This window comes from Sparus aurata, chromosome 2 (genome assembly GCF_900880675.1).
Source record: "Sparus aurata chromosome 2, fSpaAur1.1, whole genome shotgun sequence".
Lineage (NCBI taxonomy): Eukaryota > Metazoa > Chordata > Actinopteri > Spariformes > Sparidae > Sparus > Sparus aurata.
The window spans coordinates 28,982,894-29,009,834 of NC_044188.1; the positions used below are offsets into that span (position 1 = coordinate 28,982,894).

The 26,941-nt window shown below is 44.2% G+C and overlaps 1 protein-coding gene across 4 annotated transcripts; it reads left to right on the forward strand.

The window, feature by feature from the left end:
• Positions 1 to 26,941, forward strand: fam131ab (family with sequence similarity 131 member Ab). Of its 4 annotated transcripts, XM_030393213.1 has the most exons (6): positions 1 to 564; positions 4,766 to 4,905; positions 11,887 to 11,980; positions 12,115 to 12,297; positions 20,156 to 20,287; positions 22,072 to 26,941. In XM_030393213.1, exons 3-6 carry the CDS (start codon positions 11,911 to 11,913, stop codon positions 22,716 to 22,718), a joined length of 1,032 nt encoding a protein of 343 aa, XP_030249073.1. In that variant the 5' UTR covers positions 1 to 564; positions 4,766 to 4,905; positions 11,887 to 11,910; the 3' UTR covers positions 22,719 to 26,941. The 4 variants fall into 4 exon arrangements, with proteins under 4 accessions (XP_030249073.1, XP_030249066.1, XP_030249047.1 ...); XM_030393206.1 differs by lacking the exon at positions 4,766 to 4,905 and having other exon boundaries at positions 3 to 564; XM_030393187.1 differs by lacking the exon at positions 4,766 to 4,905 and having other exon boundaries at positions 564 to 699.

Sequence of the window (26,941 nt, forward strand, 5' to 3'; positions counted from 1 at the left end):
ACTCGTGTGGGCTGTATATAAGCGGTTAAGCGTGGGATTTTTGGATCAGTGTCACCCCTCCAGTGAGCGACCACCTGACCGGGCGAAGGCGAGAGCGCACAGAGAGCACACAGAGCGCACAGGCACCGGGGTTCCAGTGCTGGTGTGTGGCGTGGACCTGACCCGCAGTGACCGAGAGGGGGAGATCCCCAGCGTCTGCAGCCGCCAAACCGGGAGAGAAACCCCATGCTGCCGCCGCCTCACAGAGCGCTGTCCCTCCTCTGTGGTGCTGAACCGCAGGACCCGACCCTTCAACCGGTGACGTAGAGCCGAGGCTCACCCGAGAGACTCTTAACTGAAGCTGCTAATTAATATAAACAACAAAGCTGAAAAAAACATTTTGCATGTGCATGGATTTGAAGCAAATTACAAAACAAAACAGAAGAAAAAACACGGAGCAGAAGTGATGGCTGGACTTCCCCCCGCCCTCGGCGTCACTCCGGCGGTGTGAGCACAGCGGCGCGTACCGGAACCCAGCGGAGCCTCCGTAGAGGAGGAGAGTGACAGAGGCTTTCGATCAGTGAGGTACGCTCTGCGTCTCTTACACAAGGAAATTAGGGAAACAGAAAAAAAAAGAAAAAAGAATAGTTAGCTTGCTCTCCTAAGAGGCTCTACATGCAGCTGCGGGTATGGGCTGTATCAGCTCCAAAGCGCCAGTTGGTAAGAGTTGTTTTAATCTGCTCTCGTCACTGCACGCCGGAGGGGAGCCTGAATATTTTTCGCATTAGTTTTTTTTTTTTTTTGCTGCAGCCTTTCGCGGGTGCAGAGGCTGGGAGTGAATCTGGGTGCTTGTAGTGCACAGCATGCTGTGCCGGAGATGCGAGACATATGATAGCGCTGCTGAGTCATATGCATATGAATAAGGAGCCTTACAAAGTGTGTTTAGATAACGGGGGTTTTGTCTAATGTCAGTCTGTTAGAGGTTATACGGTGTGTGTGCGTGTGTGTGTGCGTGCGTGCGTGCAGGGGTGCATTTTTCAGTTGGGGTTGGTTGGGGAAGAGCTTGAGAGGCTGGTATCTTGCAGCCTTTAAACATCGCGATGCTACGAGAGTTGCAAGAAGCTTTTTTGGCGAGGCGCGCCAGTCAGAGGCAGAGAGGACAGAGGTGCTCTTGACACCATTGAGGGATGCGCTGTTATTAAACAGCTCGTATATCTGCGACGAGGAGACCCGAACCAGACGCGATGGTTCTGACCGCGCTGACCCAGTTTAGTTGCAAGGTAGGACACCTTTTTTTCTATTCTTTTGCACGTATCCTTGCGCATGCGACCGACGGAAGTCTTCAGGTGCATCACTCGTTATTTCGAAGAATTTGGGGGGGTCACTTCTTCCCGGTGTCAAAGTAAAATGCGAGGATCAGTTCGCGGTCGCCACGGACTCCATCGGTGCTGACGGGCGCACACATGCAGCAGCACATCATCATGCTCGTTGCCAAGAAACAGGCTCCCCGTTGCCAGCATCTATGTGCCCTCACGCTTGTTTACACCTTCGCCGTACGTGTCTCCCCGCCGCTCCGCTGGCGGCTGAACGTCGCCGAGGGCCCCGTCCTCTACGTGCTACCCCGACCTCTGACGCGTGTCTCCCCCAGATCTCCCCCATCGTGTTATTTATTTGACCGGGTCTCCTCTGTAGCCCCCCCACCACCACCACATAAATCACAAACCTGCCCCACATCCATCCATCTCCATCTCTCAAACACACAAACAGACACGGTGCGCTCGCTGATGTCACTGTTACAGCCTTTCAAAACTGCGACCTATCCGTCATATCCGCGCGCATAGATCCCCCCCACCTCCCCCACCCCATCTCCGACTCTAATTGCTTATGTAATCTGTCGCTTCAGTCACTTGATGATTATGGCGCCTTGTGCCCGTCTCCTTGTCGCGGAGTGCGTGAGGACGTGCACCTAGACTCATAAATCCAACGCAAAGCGACCGTCTCCGCACATTTATCAAGAGCGTGACATACAGTAGGTCAACGGCAGCCACCTGTTTGACTCTCGCGTTCAGCCTTGTATGTGTGTGTCTGTGTGTGTGTGTGTGTGTGTGTGACATCACACTGCTGCTGCTGCTGGTCTTGACCCAATTGTGTTGATTCGCTCCTAAGTCTCCGAGAGAGCCCGACAGATACCAGAGAGAGTGAGTGAGAGAGAGAAAGAGGGAAAGAGAGAGAGAGAGAGAGAGAGAGAGAGAGAGATGTAAGGCCGAGGTCTCCCTATCTGCAGTTTCCACGACAACGGGAACTACAGAGAGAGACGGAGTGTTTGTGTGAGTGAGAGAGATCTGAGTAAAAAGAAAGACAGAAAAAGACATGCAAAAAAAAACAAAACAAAACAAAATAAAACGAAGAAGACCGAAATTGTCATTTGGTTTGAGGGGAGAGGACGCACTTTTTTTTTCTGGAGACGCAGCTCGCAGTTCCAGAAAAGATCACAGACCAGGGAAGGAGGGAGGGAGGGAGGGAGAGAGATTAATTAAGATAAAAAGACGTCGAAACAAATGAACCGATTTGCCCACAGATGGAGGATGTGAGGGCCGCGGGGCCCCTCACAATGAGAGCCGACACAAGTTTCGGTCCTTCCGAGCAAAGAGGACAAAAAAAAAGAAAAAGAAATAAAAACTCTGAGTCTGATCGCGGCCGCAGTGGTTACTTGTCCCTCGTGTTTCTGAACTCTGAAATCCATTTATTCCCTCAGATGTGTTTGTTCCATTTTTTTATTTTTATTTCTACGGCCTGCAGCCATGTCACTTAAACTGCATCCACTGGTCACTGTTGTCGTTTAAAATCTGTATGGCTAATGCGTCCTGCTCCAAAGGGTAATAAAGCCGCTCAACAGAAACCTCTCAACAAAGGCTCGAGACTTATTGTCAGAAAAAAAATGCTCACAGCATTTTTTCTGACAATTAGCCGCTGACTTGTCATCGTGAATCCCCCTCCAGGTTAGCGGCTCGGGTGACTGTCACACTCTGGTCCATGAGTCCGATGATGCACTCCTCTCAACAATACTTTCATTGAGCGAGGTGGCCTAGATTCAGCGACACAATGCGTCTGATCTCATCACACCCAATTAAACGGCATGTATTGAATTCTGCTGCTGGCGCAACTTGAGCCGGGCGCGCTAAACGGCACAGGTCTTTGACCCGGGGGGTGGGGGGTGGGGATAGTGAGTGATCGGTCTTGATATTGGACTCAATATTTGAGATGGGTGCCGGCGACTAATCGAGCGAGTCGCTCTTTTCACAGACAGTAACTGGAAACGCCTCCCCGCAGCGGAGCGCCGGAAAGAGGAGCCAGGCACTGACATTTAGAGGCCCACCTCTTAATCTCGTTTTGCAAAACTGATTTGAAGAGGGGCGAGCGCGCGCGGGATTGCACGTGTGTGTGCGTGTGTGTGTGTGGAGAGAGAGGGAGAGAGCCTCAGCGTGTGGCGCAGGGGAGCTGTCCAGGTGCTGAAATCCAACAGGAGCAGGTCCATAAGCACACGAGCCTGTCAGGTCATGACGAGGGCGGCTGTTGGAAAGGTTAAACTCACGTAGTCAACCGAGCAGTCCTACACGTGTAGGCCGGTGTGTGAAGCAGGAGGCTGCTTGGTGACATTTTGCGCTCCATTTTGCGCTCCAGAGAGGCACGTCCCGCGGCGTGCCTCTCTGCTTGGTCGTGTTGATGACGTGGCCTGCTCACGTCAGAGAATGTTTATTAAAACAACAGGGAGGTGAAAATGTCTTAACGCCAGCACAGGCATGTCCCTTATTCTGTGCTCTTCACTTGTCCCACTGCTTCTCTCCCCTCCGACCACGCACAGCCGACTGCATAAAATATCAAACAGGCTTGGGCTGCCGCCAGGGCCTGACCTGCATGACATGGCATGGCTTTAAAGTGCATGGAAGAACCCCCCCCCACCCCCCAACACACACACACACACACACACACACACACACATACACACACACACACACACACACACACACACACACATAAACACTGTTATCTCACTACAAGTAGTCTCTGCGGAGTACGCTGCAATACAGGCTTCTGTAAACGCTGAGCTCAACGTTCAGACTCGTACCATACATAATAGAAAGACGGGTGCTCCACAACCACCGTGTGAACAAAAACACTCTGTGAAAGTGTGTGCTACAAGCCTAAAGACGCCTGTAAAGTCCTACAACACAGGAGCAATTTAACATCAAATCTTCAAACAGCACTGAAATATCTTTAGAGTTGCCTATTCGTATTTAACACGAGTCTCTGTGCTTCACGGTTGCCTTCAAAACCCTCTTTATATGTATTCGCAGCCTATGCGCCTTCTGACAGGACAAGAATTGGCTGGTAGGCTGCGTTCCCACTTTGGGACATTGTCTATTAAAACAGGTGTTTGGATATTTGGCTTTCCTTTTTTGGCAAAACTGCAGTGAGATACGGAAACATCACACCCCCTTGTGCGGTCATCGCCCCTCAATGGATGCCCGCGGAGGCATGGGTCGGCATGGTGACTGCAGCTCTGACCATAACACAACACCTTAAGGATTATCTCAATCCTTAAAACTCATAGTCGGTCATCCTCGCCCCATTAATTCAAAGTAATATTACGACCAGTGACGTTTTCTCGAAGCGTTGTTGTCGTGATATTAATTGGGCTAACTTCATTTGGAGTTGCGGGGCTTCTATGAGTTTTACGACTTGTTGAGCTGCTGTAATCTTCACGTGGCTCTCTTCCTCCTGACAGTGGTGGGCGACGGTTCGTTGCGCGTGGACTGGAGCGCGGCGAGCTCCCTGTCTGACCTCGCGCTTTTGGGGAGCACGCGGACCTGCTTGGCGCGCAGACTGATTCTGACTGCACCTTTGGGCGCACTGGACTTCAGCGAGGTGCCCTTAACAATCTCTTTTTTTTTCTTTTTTTTTTTTTCTCAATGATTTATCCAGTTTGTTTCCCTAGCTACCACAAACACCCCCTCCCCGAGAGACTAGCTCATATATGATTTACAGTGGACAGTGACCATTCAGTTGAAGGTGATGACGCATTACCTTCAGCGGAAGCATGCAGAGAACAGGCCCACTCATGTAGAGGGGACGGTTTTGCATTGAATTGAATGTGTGGTAAAAGATTTTATGGGCTTACTTCACTTCCAAGAACCCAGCACTCCATAGACACTTGTATTTAAGACACAACAGGCTATTGGATGTTCTGTAAACTTCACCTGATTTAAGCCAAGCTACCCCAGCCTGGTGCATCATGACCTAGTGAGGATACGACCAGATACACCTAATCAAAGATGGCAGTCTCTCAGTAATTGGCCACATGAAGCAGATAATTATTATCTAAACCCTTCCTGGTTTAATAATTACCCCATTAATCACGTCATCCATATCTTTAATATGTGGTTAGACTCTTGAGCTCTCTCTCCGTTTTTAGTTTTCATTAAAGCTAACCAGTTGCCTTCTAATTATTTGCAAGTCATTTGGCCTGATTAGCAATTCATTTGAGATTTTCAGAAGGAGCGTCAGTGACACAGAGCGTAACGCTTCTCTCCTTGGGACAAAATATAAAATATATAGGCTAGTATATATCTCAAAATGTCCGCTTAACAGATGACTACTCAAAAGATGTGTGCATGGCGGAGATGCTGCATTTCTAAGAGCTCCCTCAAATGTTTGCTCGAGCTTCAAAAAGACCAGAGAAAAGCCTGTTCTCTGTCCACTGGCTGCACCAGAGTTTCTGACCACTTAACTGTGGGGTTCCATGTGACAAACGCAGGTCGGGCCCTTTGATGTAGCGGTGAACAAGATAAGATATTAAGTTAGAAAAGAAGGGGTTAGGGGGACACTTTGTAAGGGTGGTGGCTCCGTAAGAAAACGGGCCCTGCTGCGGTAAAATCTATTCACTGCTCCATTTAATAACCTGGACCGTGAGGCAAACCACAGCCTGGGCTTTTTTTAAACTGAGGGTGTGGAACTGAAGTCAGTCGGATGCTTAGAATTGGTTCAGATATGATGATGATGAGGATGATGAGGATGATTAATGAGGATGATGAATCCACCTTGCCTCTTTTATCCATCGGTGCGCACCATCTGGGTGTGAATGGGATGTGTCGGAGTGAGCCAGCCAGGCGACGATTAGCAGCGCCTAAGTGATCCATTATGAATTGCAGCCTCTCTCTCTTCATGGGCCGGTCTGTTATTGAATACTGGGTACTGTGCGAGACAGGTTGGCTAGGGCGATGATCTAATCACTCCCCTTCCACAGATGAGGGACTGTCTAATGCTTTACACTTCATGGAAGACAGACGTTAGCTATAGTTGGTCAGATTTTGTGTGAAGTCACAAAAACTCAAGTAAGTTCATCTGTTTAAATGGATATATGGCATGTTTCCACTACATTATCTTCTACCAAAGGGATCTGATCCGGCTACGATGATGCAGAGGCCTCATATCTGCAGCGTCTACAGTAAATGAAAGGAGCATTTGAACGTGCAGGAGTCTTTCGTGTGGCTGTTGTGGCGGCCGATTTGCGTTCAGAGTGCGTGACATCAGTAAATCAGGCACGCAGGTACACAAGGAGGAATTGTTCCGTGGTGACCAGTTGCCATAGAAATGTTCCCATCGTGGAAAAAAAAAGTTGAGAGGTAGAGCGAGAGAGAGAGAGAGAGAGAGAGAGAGAGAGAGACGACGCACAGTCAGGCAGAGACGTGGCGAAGCAGAGACGAAGGATGCTCAGGTTATTTTCCACTAGGGAAGCAAATATCAGTGTGTTCCACGGAAACCATTAACGGCAACGTGTAATTTTGTTTGATGACGCGTATCCTTGTACACGTGTGTGCCTGTGAGTGATTGGGGGGATTGGGCTACTGAGCAACAATAAACCAAAGCAACAGGCTGAACCGTTGTGTGTTTTTGCAGTTGACATTTGATGAATAAATAAATAAATAAAAAAAGCCGGTACAATGGCACAAATTAGGTTTCTGCTGGTATAAATTCATATCTAATTTTTAATGTTATTCGCCCCAAAAATAGAGTAATACATATGAATGTCTTGGAAGCAAAAAGGTTTTGTTGAAACACTAATATTTGTTTTTTAATCAATCCATAAATGTTACTGATATAACTAAGCCTGAAGAGCCATGCTGAGTTATTAAAGAATCTGTCTACACATGTATTACGGCATACACAAACATTTTCTGATGTCTTTCTGACGCAGGTTTGCAGAGAGACAGCTACCACAGCTAAGCCACCGTCATTTCATAAGTGTAATTGCTGGACACAAGATGTCTCCTGTTTCAATGTACAGACCATTCTCAGGAATTTGAAACCTAGAATCCATCTAAAAAAATGTTGTGATGTTACAAATCATGCGCACAGTCCTGCCTTTTGAAGTATGACATTGAATGAGCGCTGAGAAAATGTACACTTTGAGCAATGGATGTGAAAGCACATTTTTGACTGGAGGGGGCTTTAACATAGACATCCTGAAAATGTATTTCAACAAATCATGAACCTAAAATCATTGGTGTGTGCTGTTGTGTGTGCCTGCGTGCGGGGCTTCCAGGTGACGCAGGTAGAGAGACGGTGAGGTCAGTTTGGTGTCAGCCTGCACTCTGCCTGCTCTCGGATCCTTAACATTCGGGCTGTGTCGAGGAATCTGCTGTGCTTTTCTCTGGGATGCCTCGAAGCCGCAACGTTCCGCCTGCGCTGACTCACGGAGACGACAATTAACCAACGATTTAAAAGCAAAAGTTGCATCCGAGCAGCGTCACGGCCGTCTCCTTGACTGGCCATGTTCACCAGACCATGAAGATTCAGACCCTATCTTGACATCATGTGTGTGTTTGTACTGCTGCTCCTCTGAGAGCAACCATACACAAGTCTTGTGTGTGATATAGTGTGTTCCTGTGCGAGGCTAAGCTTTGAATCTAAGGGTTAAAACTCAGCCAGGTCTTTGGTCCGTATTTTAGATTATTTTGTGTGTGTGTAAATGTGCATATGTATGCGCTGCACGTCGTTGGAGCGTGTGATGGGAAGGCTGTGGCGCAGCAGCCTAATTGAAGCGCTCGGTCTGCTCTGAGTGCTGCTCATGTCTTCCTCTGTGTTCGCTCTGTTGTTCAGTAGGGCAGTGGGGGAGCGGAGGGGGGAGGGGAGCAGAGCCAGGCGCTGCTGTTAACTGGAGCTATGTGGCAAGGTGAGGTTCAAGCGTAGCGTAGGGACGGACCCAATTTTTTCTACGAAGCTGACACTGATATGTAATGCTTGAATTGGACCGTTAAGTGCCTCCAAAATGACTGGTTGTCTTTCTAAACAGTGTCCCTGTCCCTGAAACAGCGTTCACATCGTCCTGGGAATGTGCCACGAGGAAAAACTGTTATAATATCAACTTTAGGGTCATTAGGCAGGTGAGAGAGGAGTTTCTGAGTTGGATATCCCTGAACATGTATAAAATCCTCCACACCACACTGAAATGGTTACTCTGGGCAACAAATCAAACATATCCAGCTGTGTGTGGATAACACTGACTGTCCTTACATCCATCTGATTTTTAATTTACAGCACCAAACACAATGTATCTTTCTAACCCTCCTCGGGGCTATGTGTCACATTATCTCCAGATTATCCTCTCTCTGATCTGTGAGCTGCTCTGTGGCACAAGAGGATTATCACGCCTCGCGGCAGCCGCTGATACCATCACAAGCTCAGGATCCCCCTCAGCTCTCACAGGGCCTTTGTGATGGAGAATTTTGTCGTTTGTTATTCGGCTGGAATTTGGTTGCTTTTAAGTGGAATTGACAGGACAAGGTCAGGGCGATGCTTCTTGGATGCTTCACCATGCGGCCCGGTGTTTTTTAATTTGTTGCAAATCAGAAGTGGTCTGTGTTGACTCATTAATGAATGGTAGGGAAAGAGGAAGATTAAACTTCATAATAACTCAAAAACCTAAATGTTTATTATGTTTACGAGCGGTGCAGCTGTCTAAGTCAAATGGCTCAGCGTCATTTCCCTCAATGAAACTTGAGCCCCAGTGAGCTGCGGTCGGTCGCCACAGGGCCGGAATCAAGCCGCACTTGTTGAGATATACTGAGTCCGCCTAAAATCGTTTTCAAAGTGCTCAGTCAGCCAGGCGTGTTGACCCATACTGAGGAACAACACGATAGCGTCAGCTTGGCATGTGGCCTTTGCTGTTGACGTGCCCCGCTTCCCACGTGAGTACAGGTGGGGCTATAAAAAGAGTTAGCAGACAAAAGAAATTGTCAACACCCGATACTCCCTCTGTGGTTTGACTTTACAGAGCAGACAGATTTGATGGAGGACAGACAGGGGGAGGGGGTTCGTCTTTTGTCTACTGTCTGGTTTTGTTAACTCACTGCTGGAAATTACCTAGGTAACTGTCTGGAAACGGCCTTTCTAGTTTCCTTTTCCGATGTTTTCCCATACAGTTACTTGTATATTTGCAGTTGCATTATAAATCTCCTAAAATGTGGCACCTCTGTAGAGGTCCATGGAGGCACTGACTGTATGTTATATACAAATAGATATGGTCAGTGTAGAACCAGAGATATACTTCTTTCTATGACTGTTCATCTGAAGCCTTAGATTCAGCAAATGTACTCTGAGTTATAGCATGAGAATCAACTAGTAGTCCTAGTTTGCTCATTATGGACCTAACAAACCACTTACATTCATGTGGCTACAACTATCAAGCAGTATCACTGTCTTGGTGTCGCATCTACTTGTGTTTCTACTCTTGTACGAGAAGTAATATGCAAACCAGATGTGAACACAGCAACAGTTAGTTGTACAGATATTAGGTCTTAAGTGTTAAAGGAATAGTTCAGCTTTTTAGGAACATTCAACTGGTTGTAATCTCGGCTGGATGCCTGAAAACGTCCCGCTGACACAAAGTCTCCAGGAAGTCACTCCACCCAGCAAAGCAATAATCTGGCACACGCTTTATATGGAGGACTAAACCTGACATAAGTATAAATAAATAAATAAATGCATAAATAAATAAATAAATAAATGAATACATTAATAAATGCTGAATTAAATAAATAGATAAATGTATAAATAAATAAATGCATAAATAAATAAATAAATGCACAAATAAATGAAAACAAATAATAAATGCTGAAATAAATGTATAAATAAATAAATAAATAAATAAAAGTATAGATAAAAGAATAAATGCTTTTTATTTATTTCTACATTTCTCTTCACCTACATTTATTTATTTCTGTATTTCTGTGTCCATATGTAAATGAGGAGGTAGGAGGTCCTAACCTCAGTCAAGAGCATGATTGGTTACAGGAGTGTGCTCGATGAGGGTCCACTACTTCTGTCTTACTAGCAGCGCTGATTCCTGTACACTGTACAGGAATGTTGCTGGCTACCAGCAAGCCCGCTCAGCTAACTGTTAGCTGCAGTTGTTGACATTTGTTCATGTAGCTCTGGTTTAGTAATGAATTTGACTGGCATTCATTTTAACTGCGAGGGTCCCAGGTGTGCTAACTGGAGCTGGTTTACAACGTTACAGAGAGCGAGGCTTGGGTTTAGGAATCGTTTGCTTTTGTCTGGCTCTCCGATTTGACCAATCATGCTCTTGACTGAGGTTAGGACCTCCTACCTCCTCATTTACATATGGACACAGAAATACAGAAATAAATAAATGTAGGTGAACAGAAATACAGAAATAAATAAATGTAGGTGAACAGAAATACAGAAATAAATAGATGTAGGTGAACAGAAATACAGAAATAAATAAAAAGCATTTATTCAAATATTTATACTTTTATTTATTTATTTATACATTTATTTCAGCATTTATTTATTTATTGATTTATTTATGCATTTATTTATTTAAGCATTTATTTATTTAAACATGTATTCATTTATTCAGCATTTATTTATTTATGTATGTATTTATTTATTTATTTATTTATGCATTTATTTATTTATTTATTTATTTATTTATTTATACTTATGTCAGGATTAGTCCTCCATAGATGTAATCCCACATCACTTTTGGCACTCACATTTTTTGCAGAACAAGATAAAACATGTTAATCAGTGATATGATAGCGGTATGGTTTTCATAATGATAAAAGTGAGAATAAGTGTATTTTTTAAAATATTGAACAATTGCTTTAATTTGCTAGACAGCATGCCTAACTTAGGTCATTTAATCCTGTGTGGAGAAACAACGCGCAGTACCTGCAGGAAGCAGGGCATTGAACGGCTGTGAACTGCACCAGTAGCAAGACATATTTTAGTCACCTCAATAAGTCCCACCGTTTACGGAAGTACAATGCCCTTCCTCCTGCTGGCGCTACACGCTGCTTCTCCACACAGGTGGACAGCTGACAGGGATAAGTACCTCATACATCCCTACGTCAAAAGAACCAAACTATCCCTTTAAAAATTCTCCACAATATTTTAAGACAATGTTACAGTGCAACAATATTTTGGGTCTATTACAGCACCTACAACTTAAAGACATAGGAGCTGTATTGCTAAGATGCACTCCTAAATATTCATTTTAGTCATCACAAGACAAAGCTCCATTGCAATACCGACATATCTCCCTTGTATCATGCTGGCCTAGTGCCCATGTGTGGTTGTTGCCATACAGCCTGTGATTCATTAAAATCAATGTTTGCTGTGTAAAGAGAGAATCCTTCACTTTCTAAGGCCTTGAAGTACACTGAAGTTGTTGAAGTAGTGTGAACGCAGGAGGCTCTCCTCCATGAAAGGACAACACTTGGTTTTCCTCTGAGTCATGGCAGGGTGTATTGAAAGACTGAGCTGAGCTGCTGTACAGGTTTTTCCCTTGAGTAACACCTTTTTTTTTTCTTGTCCTTCCAGGTGAATGTTGATGACACCATTGAAATGTTACCAAAATCAAGAAGAGCTCTGACCATTCAAGAGATTGCTGCGTTAGCGCGATCCTCTCTGCATGGTGAGTATGACGTTAAACACATAACAGTTAATGAATACAGCTGATGTTCAACATGCGTATTTGCACATAATGTTCTGCGCATAAGCATGCATGAAAATAAAACTGTAGCATAACCCCTGTGTGTGTCTGTGTAGGTATTTCCCAGGTAGTAAAGGACCATGTGACGAAGCCTACAGCAATGGCTCAGGGCAGAGTGGCCCATCTGATTGAGTGGAAAGGCTGGTGCAAGCCTATCGACACTCCAGCAGCTCTGGAATCAGACTTCAACTCCTACTCCGACCTCACTGAGGGAGAACAGGAGGCACGCTTCGCTGCTGGTAAGCCTTGAGATGTTTGTCTGCGTGACTTGTTTATGACATAAATATTACAGGAAAACAATCGCCCTGTTTTGCTAGACTCAAAGTTCAAGCTGAGAGGGAGCACTTGAAGGCCAGAGGTCAACTGACAACGAATTCACTGAAGAGATGACTCACATCCCGGGGGCAATAGAATTTACGAAGATGTACAATGTAATGATGAAAGATAACACAGTCAATACAAAAGAAGAAGCCTAAACAGTGACTGGAAATTAGCTGTAAAATTCACATGTATTTTAATCAGATGTAAATGTGTCATCTAATTGGATTAATAAATTCAATCTAAAGTGTCAACGTTTTGCCTATCGTGGTGAGTGCATAATTTGCGCAACGTGTATAAATGAAAGAAGTTTATTAATGCCTGATTACATTAAATTAATACAGACTTATACTTAAACCTTACGTGTTTATTAAATTATAACATATACAGTAAAGGAGAACTTTCACATTACCACAATGTAGTTTTCAAGTGTTTATATTTTTTATCTTTAAGTATTGCATTTAAAATGCGTTATTCTGTCTCCTATGGTTAACTACACATCTAATTATTTAATTCATTCACATGAACTCAACATGATAGAAAAGCTTTGCATTTGATCAGACCATTTACAGCTTTGGAAAATTGGATATGGATATGGAAAACCAATATCAAAAAGATAATTATGCTGATTGGTTGCAGGCAGAATTATACCGATACTTTCTTTCCCATTTTAAACAGACTGTTAGCGAGCAAATCTTATTCACTGGACATCTCGGAAGAAAGACTTCCAAACTGTATGTGTGGGAATTGTATTTACGGCTTAATGTTATTTAATTATAAGGAATATTTATCAATTTTTGCTGTATCTTATTTGTTTAATGTTTTCAGTTATTAAATGTAAAGCATGTTAAGCATACATGCGTGGTAGTGCAATGTATAAATTAATGCACTGCTATCGGACAATATCTGAAGGTTGTCAGAGTCACGCTATGATTGAGAAAGGTGTGAATGCAGTCTATACAGTGTGACCTCATTTACCATGGCCCATCATCATATTAATATTGTGATATTATTATAATATAGATATTGTTAATTGGAATAAAGAATTGTTGAGGGATCCTGTTGGCCTACTGCTTTTGCGTTTGTCCAGACCAAATCCGATGGTGCGGCAAAACGGTGCAGTGTCCGTGACGTGTTGTGAACCCCTGCTGATCAGTTTGCGGAAAGTCATAGCTGCTATGTTTTTATGCTTCCAAAGAAACAGTTAACAAGCAGGTCCAGATCATTACTGTGTGTTTTAAATTGGGGGACAAGACTGAACCGAAGTGATATTTCTACACAGAGAAATGTCTGTTGTGTTCTCTCTGTAGTAACATGCATAAATAACATGCCCTGCTACTGACTCATCCTGTCCTGCCTCTGCCACAGTAGGTTAAGCATGCTACAGTGATCGTCAGCATCCAGGGATGTGTTTTAAACTGGTGTACAATGCCAAACTATGTGAATACACACGACACATTACTTTACACTCCATTGTGGCTTCAGTTGTAGTCTGATCACCAGCTTATGTGATTGGCCACTGTATCATTACATTGCCACAGCTGGCTGTGTTCTTTTTGCCGAACCCCCTGCAGTCAAAGTGGACTACCCTCACTAAAATGAATGGGAAAACCTGCAATCACTGGATCTGATGTAAATTCAGCTCTAAGCTCCTAGAAGTATCGTCATTTTAGCTAACTTTCTGTCCATTTGGCAGCTAGCAATTGACATCGTCCACTGAACGTCACCACATAAAGGTGCATTGGTAATTGCCAGCCGTAACAGCAAACAGGGGATCCTGCTCTCTGTGCATTGAAATATGCCTTATAGCACTTTTAAGGCCTTATATGGCCATAACACATTACCACAACCTCCCCAGTTTGAGATCTGGCCAGGGACCTCAACTGCATGCTTACCATTCTCTGTCACCTTCTAAGTCTTCACTGTCAAATGATCTCTTTAAGACAGAAAATGCTCAAATCTGTAAAAAAAATAAAAAATAAAAATAATAATAAAGTAAATTGAAAATTTACGAAAATTGAAGCATTACTGTAGGGACAGAGATATCTCGACCTTTACTTCCTAGCAGGCACACTGGATTGTACACTACTCATCATGCAACTCTATGGCATTATTAACACTACATCAACAGTTTGTAAGTGCTGACCGTTATATATCTGTTGTCTTCAAGCCTCACGCTAAGATAACGACATCATCAAGTTTTTGACAAAGCTTCCTCACAGTCACAGAGCTGTTCCTTTGCGAGAAAAAAACTGCCCATCAAGTAGTAAGATTTCCTGACTACATGTCAAGCCCCCTTGTCGAGCCCCCTATGCCCATACAGAGTTATCACTTCACTAGACCTGTGCGCCTGAGTTTTTGACTGTTGAGATCAGACATCATCTTGGAATCAAGATAAAGAGAGCACTTATTAGTTCCAGCTGTGAATGCAATGGATTGTGATGTCACTATCTAGATACAGCCTGCCTGTTGACACCAGGTGTAGATGTTATGTTTGACTCTGCAGCTCCTGTATGCGCCCACAGCCGTTACCCTTAACTCGTCTCCTCCACATGTACAGATGGTTCGTTCCTGACAGAGCGCTGCTCACCCGCAGCTCTCCTGTCTCCTCTATCTTTTCACTCGCTCACCCCGTCTTTTCCCCCTCCATTCATTACCCCCTTCCTCCTATTCACACTGTCCCCTCTTTTAATGTTCCTCTCTGCCCTCTGTCTTTGTCTCCTCTTCGTCTCTATTTTTTTCACCCCATCCCTCCTGCCTGCTCCCCCTCCATTCTCCCGCTTGCTCCCCGCAATGCAGACTCTCAAGGTTAATTTGCACAGTAAGGTTTTGCTCCTGGCTAGTGCCACCGTGACTGAGCGATTTTTCTCTGTGCCTCCTCTGTTCCCTCTTTCTTTTTTTTCTCTTTTATATCTTACTATTTACATAACTTCTCATCTCATGCCCCCCCCATCCTTCTGATCCATGACATGATGATGATGCTGATTATTAAAAAGTCACATCAGTCATTTCATAGATTCCTTCAAACCATTATAACAGCTGTAAAGGTGATCTTTTTAGAGCGGGTTTGGAACTGGCCACAGAAACATTCTCTAATTCTTACATTTGTATGTTTATTAATTATTGATTGATTATTTAATTGTGAGTTGACGACCAGTGGGCCGGGCTGGGGAGTTGTTGCTATACGTTATACTTCCCCTTGTCTCCAAGGATTACATCATCAGTTTGTGTCCGTTCCATCAGGGAGCTGCCAGTTGTGCTGACTCCGTTTATTTTTGTCAACTCTCTCCTTGTAGCCCGGTGAGAGTGTCGAAAAAGGGTGACTGGACACAATGCGGGAATGTCAGCACGCGTGTTAGTACACAAAATGAGCATGTCCCAACGTGTGAAGTGAGCGTTTGGTGTGTTTTAGTGTGTATGTAAGCAAGTTATAGTAGAAGACAGTTGTGTGCGTGTGTGTGTGTGTGTGTAGGACGCATACTGAAAACTAGAATGCAGGTGGGGTTGTCCCATTGATAGACTGACTTCTGCTAACACACACACTCCTTCAAGTTAATCCTGCAGTGTCTCTCCGTAGAGCGTGAAACTGGCTGCCAACACAGAGAGGCTTATGTCACTGTGTGTATGTGTGTGGAAGCAGGAGACAGAATGCAAGTGAGAGAATGTGTGTGTGTGTGTGTGTGTGTGTGTGTGTGTGTGTGTGTGTGTGTGTGTGTGTGTGTGTGTGTATTAAAGTGGCAGTAGTCCAGTTCCTGGTGTACTGTAGTGGAACGGGGGGAGGGAGATATTGCCTGACCAGTCCTGCTCACCAGGTTTACACGATCCATGCAACAAACAAGCCTGGCGGAAAATCTAAATAGGGAAAATTGGCACGAGATGTTGGAAAAAATATCTTTGGTCTTGACAAACGGCTGCACAATAGACTCCATGTCAGATTTTGTCAGTTTCTTCGTAATTAACATTTTCTTTAACAATGAATCCCATGACTATATGTGATGTGAAAAGAGTAGCTTGCAGTGTTGTATCCACAGAGAAGTATCACTGGTCTCTGCAGTTTCTCTCAGCTCTGTGGAGTGTTTAATATCTTTTTACTGTGCTGCTTTGATTTTACAGCCAGCAGCTTTACTGTTGGTTCACTCTCTCAGTGATCATCAACCTTATCGCCTTTTACTTCAGTGAAAAAGCTTTGATAAATCCGAGGAATTCTTTGAAAGCATAGCAATCTACCAATTACTCTAAACTGGAAGAACAGTTAATGGAGGTTTAAAGTCAGCATTACTTTAAAAAAAATGAAGATGGTGTTTTATTTAAGTCGTCCTGAGCCCGTGTCCTAATACACTTTATGAAATCATCGTTTCACAATGTGGTGAACTTCACCCAATCCCTGCTTGTGAATGACTTAGCCTTTTTAGGATGCTTCTTTTAAACCCAATCATGATATAATCACTTGTTACCAATAAATTGTTTACTTGTGGTATGTTTCCAAAAAACTCTTTGGAGCATTCCACGACTTTCTCAGTCTTTTGCTTCACCTGTCCCAACTTGTTTAAAACATGTTGCTGGAATCAAATTAAGAATAAGCAGTTAATTACAAAAATCAATGAAGTTGATCAGGTAAGACATTAATTATATTGTCTTTGTAGTGTTTTCAATTGAGTTTGTTTCAAAACGATTTGCAAATAATGACACTATTTATTCAGGTTTTAAGCAGCATCCCAAATTTGTTGGGGCCCCGGTTGTACATATGTCATATTCATCTGCAGGAGTTACTTTTTGCCTTCTAACCAGCTGAATATTTATGAGGGAAATGGAAGAGTTTACAAGTATAGAAACTGCAAACCACTGGCTCTAGTATATCCAAACTGTATCACTGAGTACAGACAGATAAAAAGGAAGTTGCAGTATAATTGCAGCAAGAGTGTGTGTGAGGGAGAAATTAAGTCACAGTGAACACATTTCTGTAATGTTCACGCAGGACATAATCTGAATTTTTATTGACAGAAGAATGCAGATGTAGTCTTGTGTGTATATCTGTAGACGTACATCTTTGCATAGTATGTGGGTCACTGACAAGAAAAAGTATGTATGCCGGTAAGAGCTCTCTTTCGTCCAACGTTAGAGGAATTAAAAAAGTCTTTCAAAGGAGAACAAAAGAGCAGCTGCATTTGCCAGAGGATGTGTCGGTGTTTGTAAGGAGAGTTCAGGGCCCAGCTACAGTGGAGGATGAATGAGAGAATCGATCTCTCTCTGTGGGAGACAACGCATGAATACTGAGCATTGACCAGAGAGAGTCACAGAGAGAGACATGAAGAGAAGGAGACCGAGGAGAGATAGGAATCAAAATGAGAAGTGAGGGACAAGGCTGAACGATTGCACGGCGATAGAAAAAAGAATGTCAGGAGGGAGGAGAGTCAGGTGAGTCGATAGAGCATTTCATTGAGAGAGACGATTGGAAGAAAGGCGTGACATAAAGGAGACAGTGGCTGAACAGAGAGGAATACAAAATGGATGGAACGTGAGCAAGAGGACGAGGCCCGAGCGGACAGAAGAAGGGAAAAAGAGAGAGAGGGAGTCTTATTCTCTGATTAGCCAGCCCCTGATGATGATTGGAGGCGATTGGTCACTTGGACCTTGTGGCTGACTGGTCCTGGCACATGCTGAGTCACCTAACGCACACACACACACACACACACACACACACACACACACACATGAATCAAAGTGTATGTTTGGTTACTTACAGAATATGTTGATTAATCATCTTGGTAGTGGAGGTTATTATTTATGTGCAAATAACCACTGCAGAAACCACTGCACCAATAAAATCAGGTCACGTTTTCTAAGATTGTGACTTTAAAGCCACATTATGAAACTTTTTTACCTTATAATAACAGCCTGTCTTGTAATATGGTGAATGTTGTCTCTGTCTCAGCCACTCCAAGCACTTGTTTCTGCACTAAACAGAGGGTAGGATCACAGTGTTACACACATGTTTACTTCAAGATACAAGTTTTTAAGACATAACATTGTTCTGACGTAATGAGTTTTGTTAGCATGTCTAACAAATTGTTACACAGCTGGGATTTGTATTTAGGACAGTGGTGTTGCACAAAATGCCAGTTTCTACATAATGTTGCTTTACGTATAGCTATGCAAAAAGATCATTTCAGCATTCACAAGGTTTTTAATTACAGTTGTCCTGTACAGCTCTGTGATAAATGGGGTTAGGCCTGGTCCGACTTAATTAAATACGTAAATGATGACGATTTACGTAACTTGCGTTTATGTGGAGGATGTAAGCAGTACTCCCTGGATTCACATTGGATCCAGTGGTGCAGCGGTGTGGGAGTCACTCCTGTTATATTAATCGAATGGTAAAAGAATAATATTTAGATTAATAGAAGAAATTACAGATTAATCGATTAATGGAAAAAATAATCAATAGATTGATTGATTAAAAGGTAATCATTAGGTGCAGCCCTATATATCTTTGTAAAGCATGTCACCAGGAGTTTTTGTTATATTTGTTAGTGAAGTTTTTATATACTATATACTAAAAATGTCAACATGTAAAGACAAAAATATTCATTGGTAAGTTCAATTTGTGTTAAAAAGACATCTGATAGTAGCTGAGTGGTGGGTTTAATGTGGATAAATTATTGCTATGCAAATGAACATTATGCTGAATCTACAATATAAGTCATTACAATACAAATGATTCCACCCTGATCATCGACCATGTTCACATGGCCGCCACGCTCAGGATCAGAAGGTCGAATGTTCAACAATTCCACATTAGGGTATCTGACAATTGTTTTGTTTCCTGTCAGCTAGCAACTGGCAAGACGTTGGATTGTGAACATCTAGAGGAACATTTGTTAAGTTGAAATTTGGTCGAGGTCCCTCCCTTTGTTCACTATCCTTTATCTTTTCAGTTGGTCAGGAAGTGATGAAATAATAATGATTCATAACCTGGAACACAGTCCCAGCACATTTGAGCTTCCCACCCTAAGCATGGAAGCAATTAATAATTCATTACATATGTTGATTTTTTGCATTTTCCACATACTGTATTTTGCAAGAAATCCTAGTTTGGGAACACTGTCATATTGTATACACACCAATAAGCCACAACAAAACACTGAAGTGGGAAGTGAATAAAATCGATCATCTTGTTACGATCAATAATAGCGGCTTCAAAATCATTTTGATGGTACTGTACAGTTCGTAGACCCTAAGTGTGACTTCAGAGGAAAATGGCCACTATCTCAATGTAGTCTGCCGCTTTCAGTAGTGACCAGCTCTGTGTGTTTATGCTGGCCATGACTTGACTACTGGCTTGTGTGATACACAAATTCGCTGTGATGTGATATTATTATTATTTTAAATGAAAACGTCACTGCTGTTTACTTTTCCATTGCATTGCATTTCCATTTCCATACAGATGCTGTCAGGGCTTTTATGGGATCTTCTTTGTGCTTCTTCCAACTTACTGCTTCCTTTTCACTGACAGGAATGCAACCCACATTACAACACTAAAACCTCTGACAGCCATCTTAAGTGCTCCAGCCACAGAACAGTGACTGTAATGGGAACACTGTCTCTTTACAGTTAACTATGATACCACAGCATGCACTTGTTTCCCCCCCGAGCACAGACCTACTAATCTTACATGGAGACACAATAGCCTGCTGCCTCCGTGTTACCCTGCCAGCCATGTATTTGCATGTGTACATGTGAGGCTTATGTGTGTATGTATATGTGTGTGTTTGTGTGCAGGTGTGGCAGAGCAGTTCGCCATAGCCGAGGCTAAGCTGAGGGCCTGGTCCTCTGTGGATGGCGACGAGTCAAACGATGACTCATATGATGAAGATTTTCTGCCTGCCAATGAGCCCACTACACAGAGCACAGGTACGAACACACACACACACACACACACACACACACACACACACACACACACACACACAGAGTGAAGTTAAATCACATTTATTTCCTTCATATTGTCCCCTTCCTTCCTAATACCCTCTGCCTCATCCATCTCTCTCTCTCTCTCTCTCTCTCTCTCTCTCTCTCCCTCCCTCTCGCTCACTCTCTGTATCTTTCATTGTCCCAGTGCCCTAGTTTTCATCCCCTCCCAACATTTTTTTTTTGTTTCTCGGCGCAATTTGATATCCCCTCCTGCAAGTTTAATATCATTTCCTTTCCTGCCGAGACAGTGTCTAGGCGAGGGGGGTTTGTGAGCGGGTTATAAATACACAGAGCGTGTTTGACCAGGGCTCTGTGTATGTCGAGGTGGGTGTGTGTATACCAGAGCTTTCATCTTGATTACACTGAACCACCAATAACCTGTACAGCAGCTAATAACGTTCAGCTCAGTGTTGCTTCTCTATCTTCTTATATTCATCTAGGGCCTTCTTGCGTTCTGGTAAAGGCCATCTAGTAAATGGAGCCTCACGAATACAAACTTGAAAAATGAGGATGATAAATTCAGTTGTCATTAATGTCTAATTCATTACATATATCTTAATAATTTTTTCGCCTTTTTCCAAATCCTACTGTGGTTAGTTTCTAATACTAATCATCTCGCTACAATCGAATTTGCTAGGAAACGCCGGGTCCTTCATATAAATGCTACTTTACATGTTCTACCCAACGAAAAATTGTTGCAGACCAAGTACACCCTCTTATGGCAACTGCATATACAAATATACCAGCGGTGGAAAACTATGAGACAACTATGTACACCAATCAGCCACAACATTAAAACCACCAACACTACCACTAACCACTACCAACATTGATCATTTCATCAAAATGCAATGTGCAGCTGGGCAAACCTTGGGTCCTGGTATTCATGGGAAGGCTTCTTGACCTGAATTACTCACCCAGACATCGTTGCATGTCTTCTCACTGCAACTGCAATCACTGTTGGCAGTGACCCTCCAGCAGGACAGTGCACCCTGAAATGGCCAGAGGAACATAACAGAAAGCACAAATTCCCCAGTTTCCAATCCAATCGAGGATGTGCCGGAACGATTCCAATACATGGAGGCCCCAGGGTGAATTAGACATAGATCTAGCCACATGTCCTGTGGTGTCTGATGTCTGGGGCCATGGCGGCCATGTTTCCGGCACATCCCATGGATGCTAGAGGCCAGGTCGATGCCATGAGCTTTTTGTAAGAATCTTCAGGCCATTCCTGAGCAGTTTTGCGGTGTGACAGAGAGCATTGTCCTGCTGGAGGGGCATGCTGCCATTAGGAACAACAGTTACATGCATACTTGGTTTGCGATGGTATTTGGGTAGGTGGTGCATGTCAAGAGGGCATCTACATGAATGCCTGGACCCAAGGTTATTCTGGAAAAGTAACTTTACGTTCAGGGTTTTTCAACTGAACCCATACATATTTGAGGCAACAAACTTGTTGCATATTGATAAATGACCTCCAAATCAATTTTGCTTTTCAAAACCTACATTGATTACATCTGTTTTTGCCATCTTGCAGGATTCTTTCTGGTGCATTGCTACATTTCTTTTCACTTTTCATCATTTTCTGCTGTATTTCCTGCTCATATTTGATGCTTCAACCACTCAGTTACCCTAGAGAAAACATTAGTTTGAACTAATTTTCCCTCTCTTATCATTGTTGTTTTTCCTTCAAGGCTTCTTACAGTCTGTATCATTCCCTCTAGATGTGCCATCGTATCCTCCCTACTTGAAGGACCTTATCCACAGCCAGCTTTGCCAGCACTTGGGCCTGCAAAGGCCCTGTTGCGAGGGTGGTGGAGGAGGCGGAGAGGGAGGTGGCAGTGGAGAGCCCTCCCCCACGGCAGGTTCTCCGGACACCCTGTGCTCCAGCCTCTGCAGCCTTGACGAGCATCACCCGCTGTTACGTGACCTGGGCGGCCACCGCGGCAGCCATGCCCACAGCAACGCTGCAGAGCTCGCCGCCAAGATCCTATCAGCGCTGCAGGGAGGGGAGGAGCTGCTGGCCCGACTGCAGAGGGCGGGGCAGAGCGGGCCTGGTGGGGGGGACTGCGGCTTCCACAGCCTTGGTGGCGGAGGACGGGGCATCAGGCCCTGCGGGGGTCAGGACTCTCCTTGCTACTCCATGTCTTACTCTGAGACGTACTTGTCACCAGGCGAGGATGACGACACCCCCTGCAAGGACTATGAGAGCACAGTGTGCCAGGTGGAGGCGGAGGGCAACGGAGTGGAGTACCCACCCGACTACGACCCACGCAGGAGGGTCTCCGACGTAGCCTCCTCTGGGGTCGTGTCCCTCGATGAGGAGGATGAAGAGGAGGAGGAGAGGGCAGGCGATCCAAACAACCAATGAGTCCTCTCCTCTCACATCAGTGTTTGATTCCTCCACGCTCTTTGGAGGGATCTCTTTTTTGCAACAAATTCCCCACTCCTCCATGGCGTCTGAAGTTTGAACCTGCACGCATGTTAATTTCTTTTGACTTAAACATCCGTCTTTGCCTTACTTGCAGCATTTCAACTCCTACTCCCCACCCCGTAACTGCTTTTGTCCCCATTCGATGTATCGACTCTATTTTCTTTGAAGGCGTCCAAACAATCTTTTATATCAGTGTGAAAACAGGACAGCTGGACGCTGCAGTGACTTACTCGTGGGTATGACGCTCACAGTTTTCGGCTCCGTCCCCACCTGCAAGGAGACTCCAAAAACTGGACGCCACCAACAGGGAGACAGAATGACTGAGTTCAAGACTCTGACTTATCTTTGCATGTGTTTTGCAAGTGCTGAAATTGATGGGCTGACCCGGTCTTGAGCACGGTTTGTAATCTCAGCTGTTCTGTATAACCACCCCGACCCACCTGCCCCAGTGTCGCCCATGGGAGGGAGGGTTGACACCGCATCCTGGGACCTGCCCTTATCCCCCCCCACCCTGCCTCCTCCTCCCCCCTGCCCCTCCTTTGCAAGAGACAAAATAGCATCCTTTTGGGCATGGCTTGCTGAGTATGCCAAACTATTTAATCCTGTCACTACCAATTATGAGCAAATGCTGGAATGTCTTTAAAGTGACAGGACATAGTATGTATTTTAAAAATAACAAAGTTTAAAAAAAGATTTGTCACAAATTATATGACAGAAATGATATGCTTTTATTGTACTAGTTTTCTATCACTCAGACATGTTGTTGTTCACATTATTCCAGACATCATTATGATGGACATAATGCCATAATGATCTACTATAGCTACTGGATATTTTTGGGGGTTCCGTGGATTCCTGCATGGAAGACACGCAAACTTTGGTTGTCTTAAAAAATACACAGCAGCAGCGATGACAACAAACACTGACAGAATGTTCCTGAAGTAACCCTTCGGCGACAGGCGTTCAGCAGGAAGGGGCGCAGGTGGAGAAGACAGAAGTTTTCTCTGTGAAGCGACGAGTTGCATCGGAGATTTTCTATATTTTTGTATGCGTTGTCATGCTTTGATCTCTTTGCCTATGCGGCGTGCCAGTGTATGTGGTTTTTTGCACGAAGCTAACGTGGCTGTAGATTTCTCCTTTTTTTTCGTTATCACTGTGTGATATAGTTTAATGGGAAAAAACAACAATACAATGTGAACAAAAAACGTTTTATTTTAGTTTCAAAAGAGGATACTGTGATACGGTTTGTTATTGCCATATGTCATGATCCTCATGAAGAGCTATTGTTCTTGTCTGTTTCCCAGAATGCTCTTCTTTCTTTCCTGTCATACTGACTCCTGAAAAGCTTTGCCTTTTATTCTCTACTTTCCCTTCTTTTCTATGAGGTTTGCAAAGTGGCATGTTTATGTGACACATGCGGAAACTCCCATCTCCATGATGTGAGGAGCCCTGTTGAGGTTCTCCCAGAGGGACTGTCATTCATACAACTCAGGAAATACCATTGGACCACAGCATCAATGCATCCCACCCGCCTGCATAACACTACTCGTCTCTCATCCTCTGTGTGTGTGTGTGTGTGTGTGTGTGTGTGTGTGTGTGTTCTATGTGTGCTTGTGTGGGCGATTTTGGCATGTTTGTGAGAGAGTTATTTGGTGTGCGTAGTTATTTTCTACAAATAATTAAAGCACAGATTCAGTCCCCACATCCTTCTTTACTGTTTGACTGTTTAGATAAGCCTCAATGTGTGAGTCCGCATTTTGTGTAATTATGTGTGTGTGTGTGTGTGTGTGTCTGTGGCTGTAATGTAAGATGTCAGCAAGCGTTAAGCTTGCATTGTATATCCATTCCAAAATCCCTCCGATGCAGCGATTCCCTTTAAAGCAGTGTCTGGTGTAGCTGAGCTCTCGTTGGAAGTTGACCTTGGTGCTGGGGACAACATCTAGAAATTATTTTGAAAAATACACAAGGGATGGTGTTGATAAATCATCCGACTTCTAAACTACATGAGAATAAGGCGTCCCAGTCAGGAGAGTTGGAAAAGACAGCGACAACTCAGGAGGAACCATTGAGCTGTGCCTTTCATTCATCACCTTTGACCTCCCAAGTCGTACCATCATCACATCCTCCGTGCTGTCACTCAGGCCATAGCTAAGCTTGGCTTCCTCCCCCTTCTTCTTCCTTTCCTGAATGAGCGAGTGCAGATATAGTCAGATCAGTTGGACAGCAGCACCAAATATCCTTGTTGCATCTACTGAGTGTATTCTCGCGCTATAGCTGGAGGCAACATCAGGCCGATTGTCCTTTTGGTTGACATTAAAAGCCGCGATGCTAGCGAGGCGAGGTTGTGCTCCCCCCCCCCACATCACCACTTCCCCTATTTATTAGTCTGTCCACCACAGTACATTTGCTGTCTGTCTCTCTGAGTGTCCCTGTCCTCTCCCCGGGCAGTGTGTGTGCGCGATGGTGTGAATGTGTGTGTGACAGAAGACGGGCACCTTGGTGTGATGCGTTTTTTCATTCACCCAGCGGTCTTGTTCTGTGTTTTTTATTTTTATACTTCTGAGGACCGTGACTACATTAATTAATCAAGTCTTAATTTTTACCCTAATCTAACTCCATACCCTAATCCCTTTGTAGAAGTGGCATTTTCTATTCTTTCTGTCCTTGTGAGAACATTTTGTCCTCATAAGAATAGAGAGGGAAGAATTCCTGCTGACACACACACAGACAGCCTGATGAATGTCTCCCCTCTCCATCCTTCTGTCTCTGTCCTGTCATTTCCTGCCCCCTCTCCTCCCACCCCTCTTTGTCTCTGTCCTTTCCTCTTTGCCTCCTCTCTTTATTTCCCTCTCTCCCTCCATCCATCCCCACAGGGGGGCTCATTACATAACCGAGAGGACATCCGAGTGCTACCTTTGCCGACAGGCAATTAGCCCGCGATTATGAAACCGCCTGACGAACAGGAGATGTGTATCTCCTCCTGTCTTTCTTTTTTTTCCGCCCTTGCGTCTTTTTCCCCTTCACTCCATGTGCACCCTCCCTTTCCCTATTCCTCCCTGATCCCCACCGCCACAAGCTTTTCTTTTAAAGTAACATCTTTTTAGGTTAGCTGTCCCAGAAAACTTGCAGTTTGCAGAAAGCAACAGATGATGCAGAGGAGTGTTTCTCGCTCACCTCTCTGTACAGAAGTGAGGAATAGTTCGTAGCCTGATAACAGACGAACACCCTGCTGTTCAGATGTCTTTAGAGTGAAACATGTTTCTTTTGGTGTGAGTGTGTGTCTCTGGGCAGTGTGTTTTTAGTTTGTTGCTTCAGGCAAGTGCTGACATTGGAAACCTATCAGAGAGAAGCACTCCAGATTGTGTGTGTGTGTGTGTGTGTGTGTGTGTATGTGTGTGTGAGATAGTGGCGGGAGAACCCAGCTCTATAAAAAGACATCAAAACATCTGTTGGGCAGTATCAAGCCAGGAGGGCGTATGAAAATTCAGTTGGTGCTGGTGCCCCTGTCACCCTGTAGCCTACTTACTATTTTAAAACAAAGCTGAAGGGCCTGGGGACCGTTTTCACCAGCACCGACCCCCAGTGGTGAATATTAGGACAAAACCTGCAAACACAACTGAGAGTGTGAACACTGCTGAAGGAACTGACTACAGAGAGTGTAATTTTCGCAGAGAGCGATGGACTGTTTTTAACCCACATTAGCCTTTACAGTCTTAATTAAAACGTCCCACAATTCTCAAGGGGGTCGGGTGCATACAGTGACACGCGCATAAAACGAGCAGAGGCTTAACATAGTTCAGAGAGCAAAGCCATACAACTCTCCCAGCAGAGAACAAAGACACCACGAGCTAACAGGGTAAACGGAAAATAGATGATCCAAAATGAATGTACCATCCCGTCCACATCGTAAGTGGGTTGCATATCACCATTGGCATCAGTCGAACACACACTCAACCCTCTCCTCCCTCTGAGATCTCAATCCTGTCTTTTCTTTTTTCTTCTTCTGTTTCCTTTTTAATCCTTTTCTTCTTCCTCTTTTAGCTGAATGTAATTATTTGATTATTGCCACCTTGGATTTGAAAAATGAATCTTTGTGTGCTGCATCTGATATTATTTCAAATTAATAAAATATTGTTATTGTTCTTTGCAAAAAATACGAA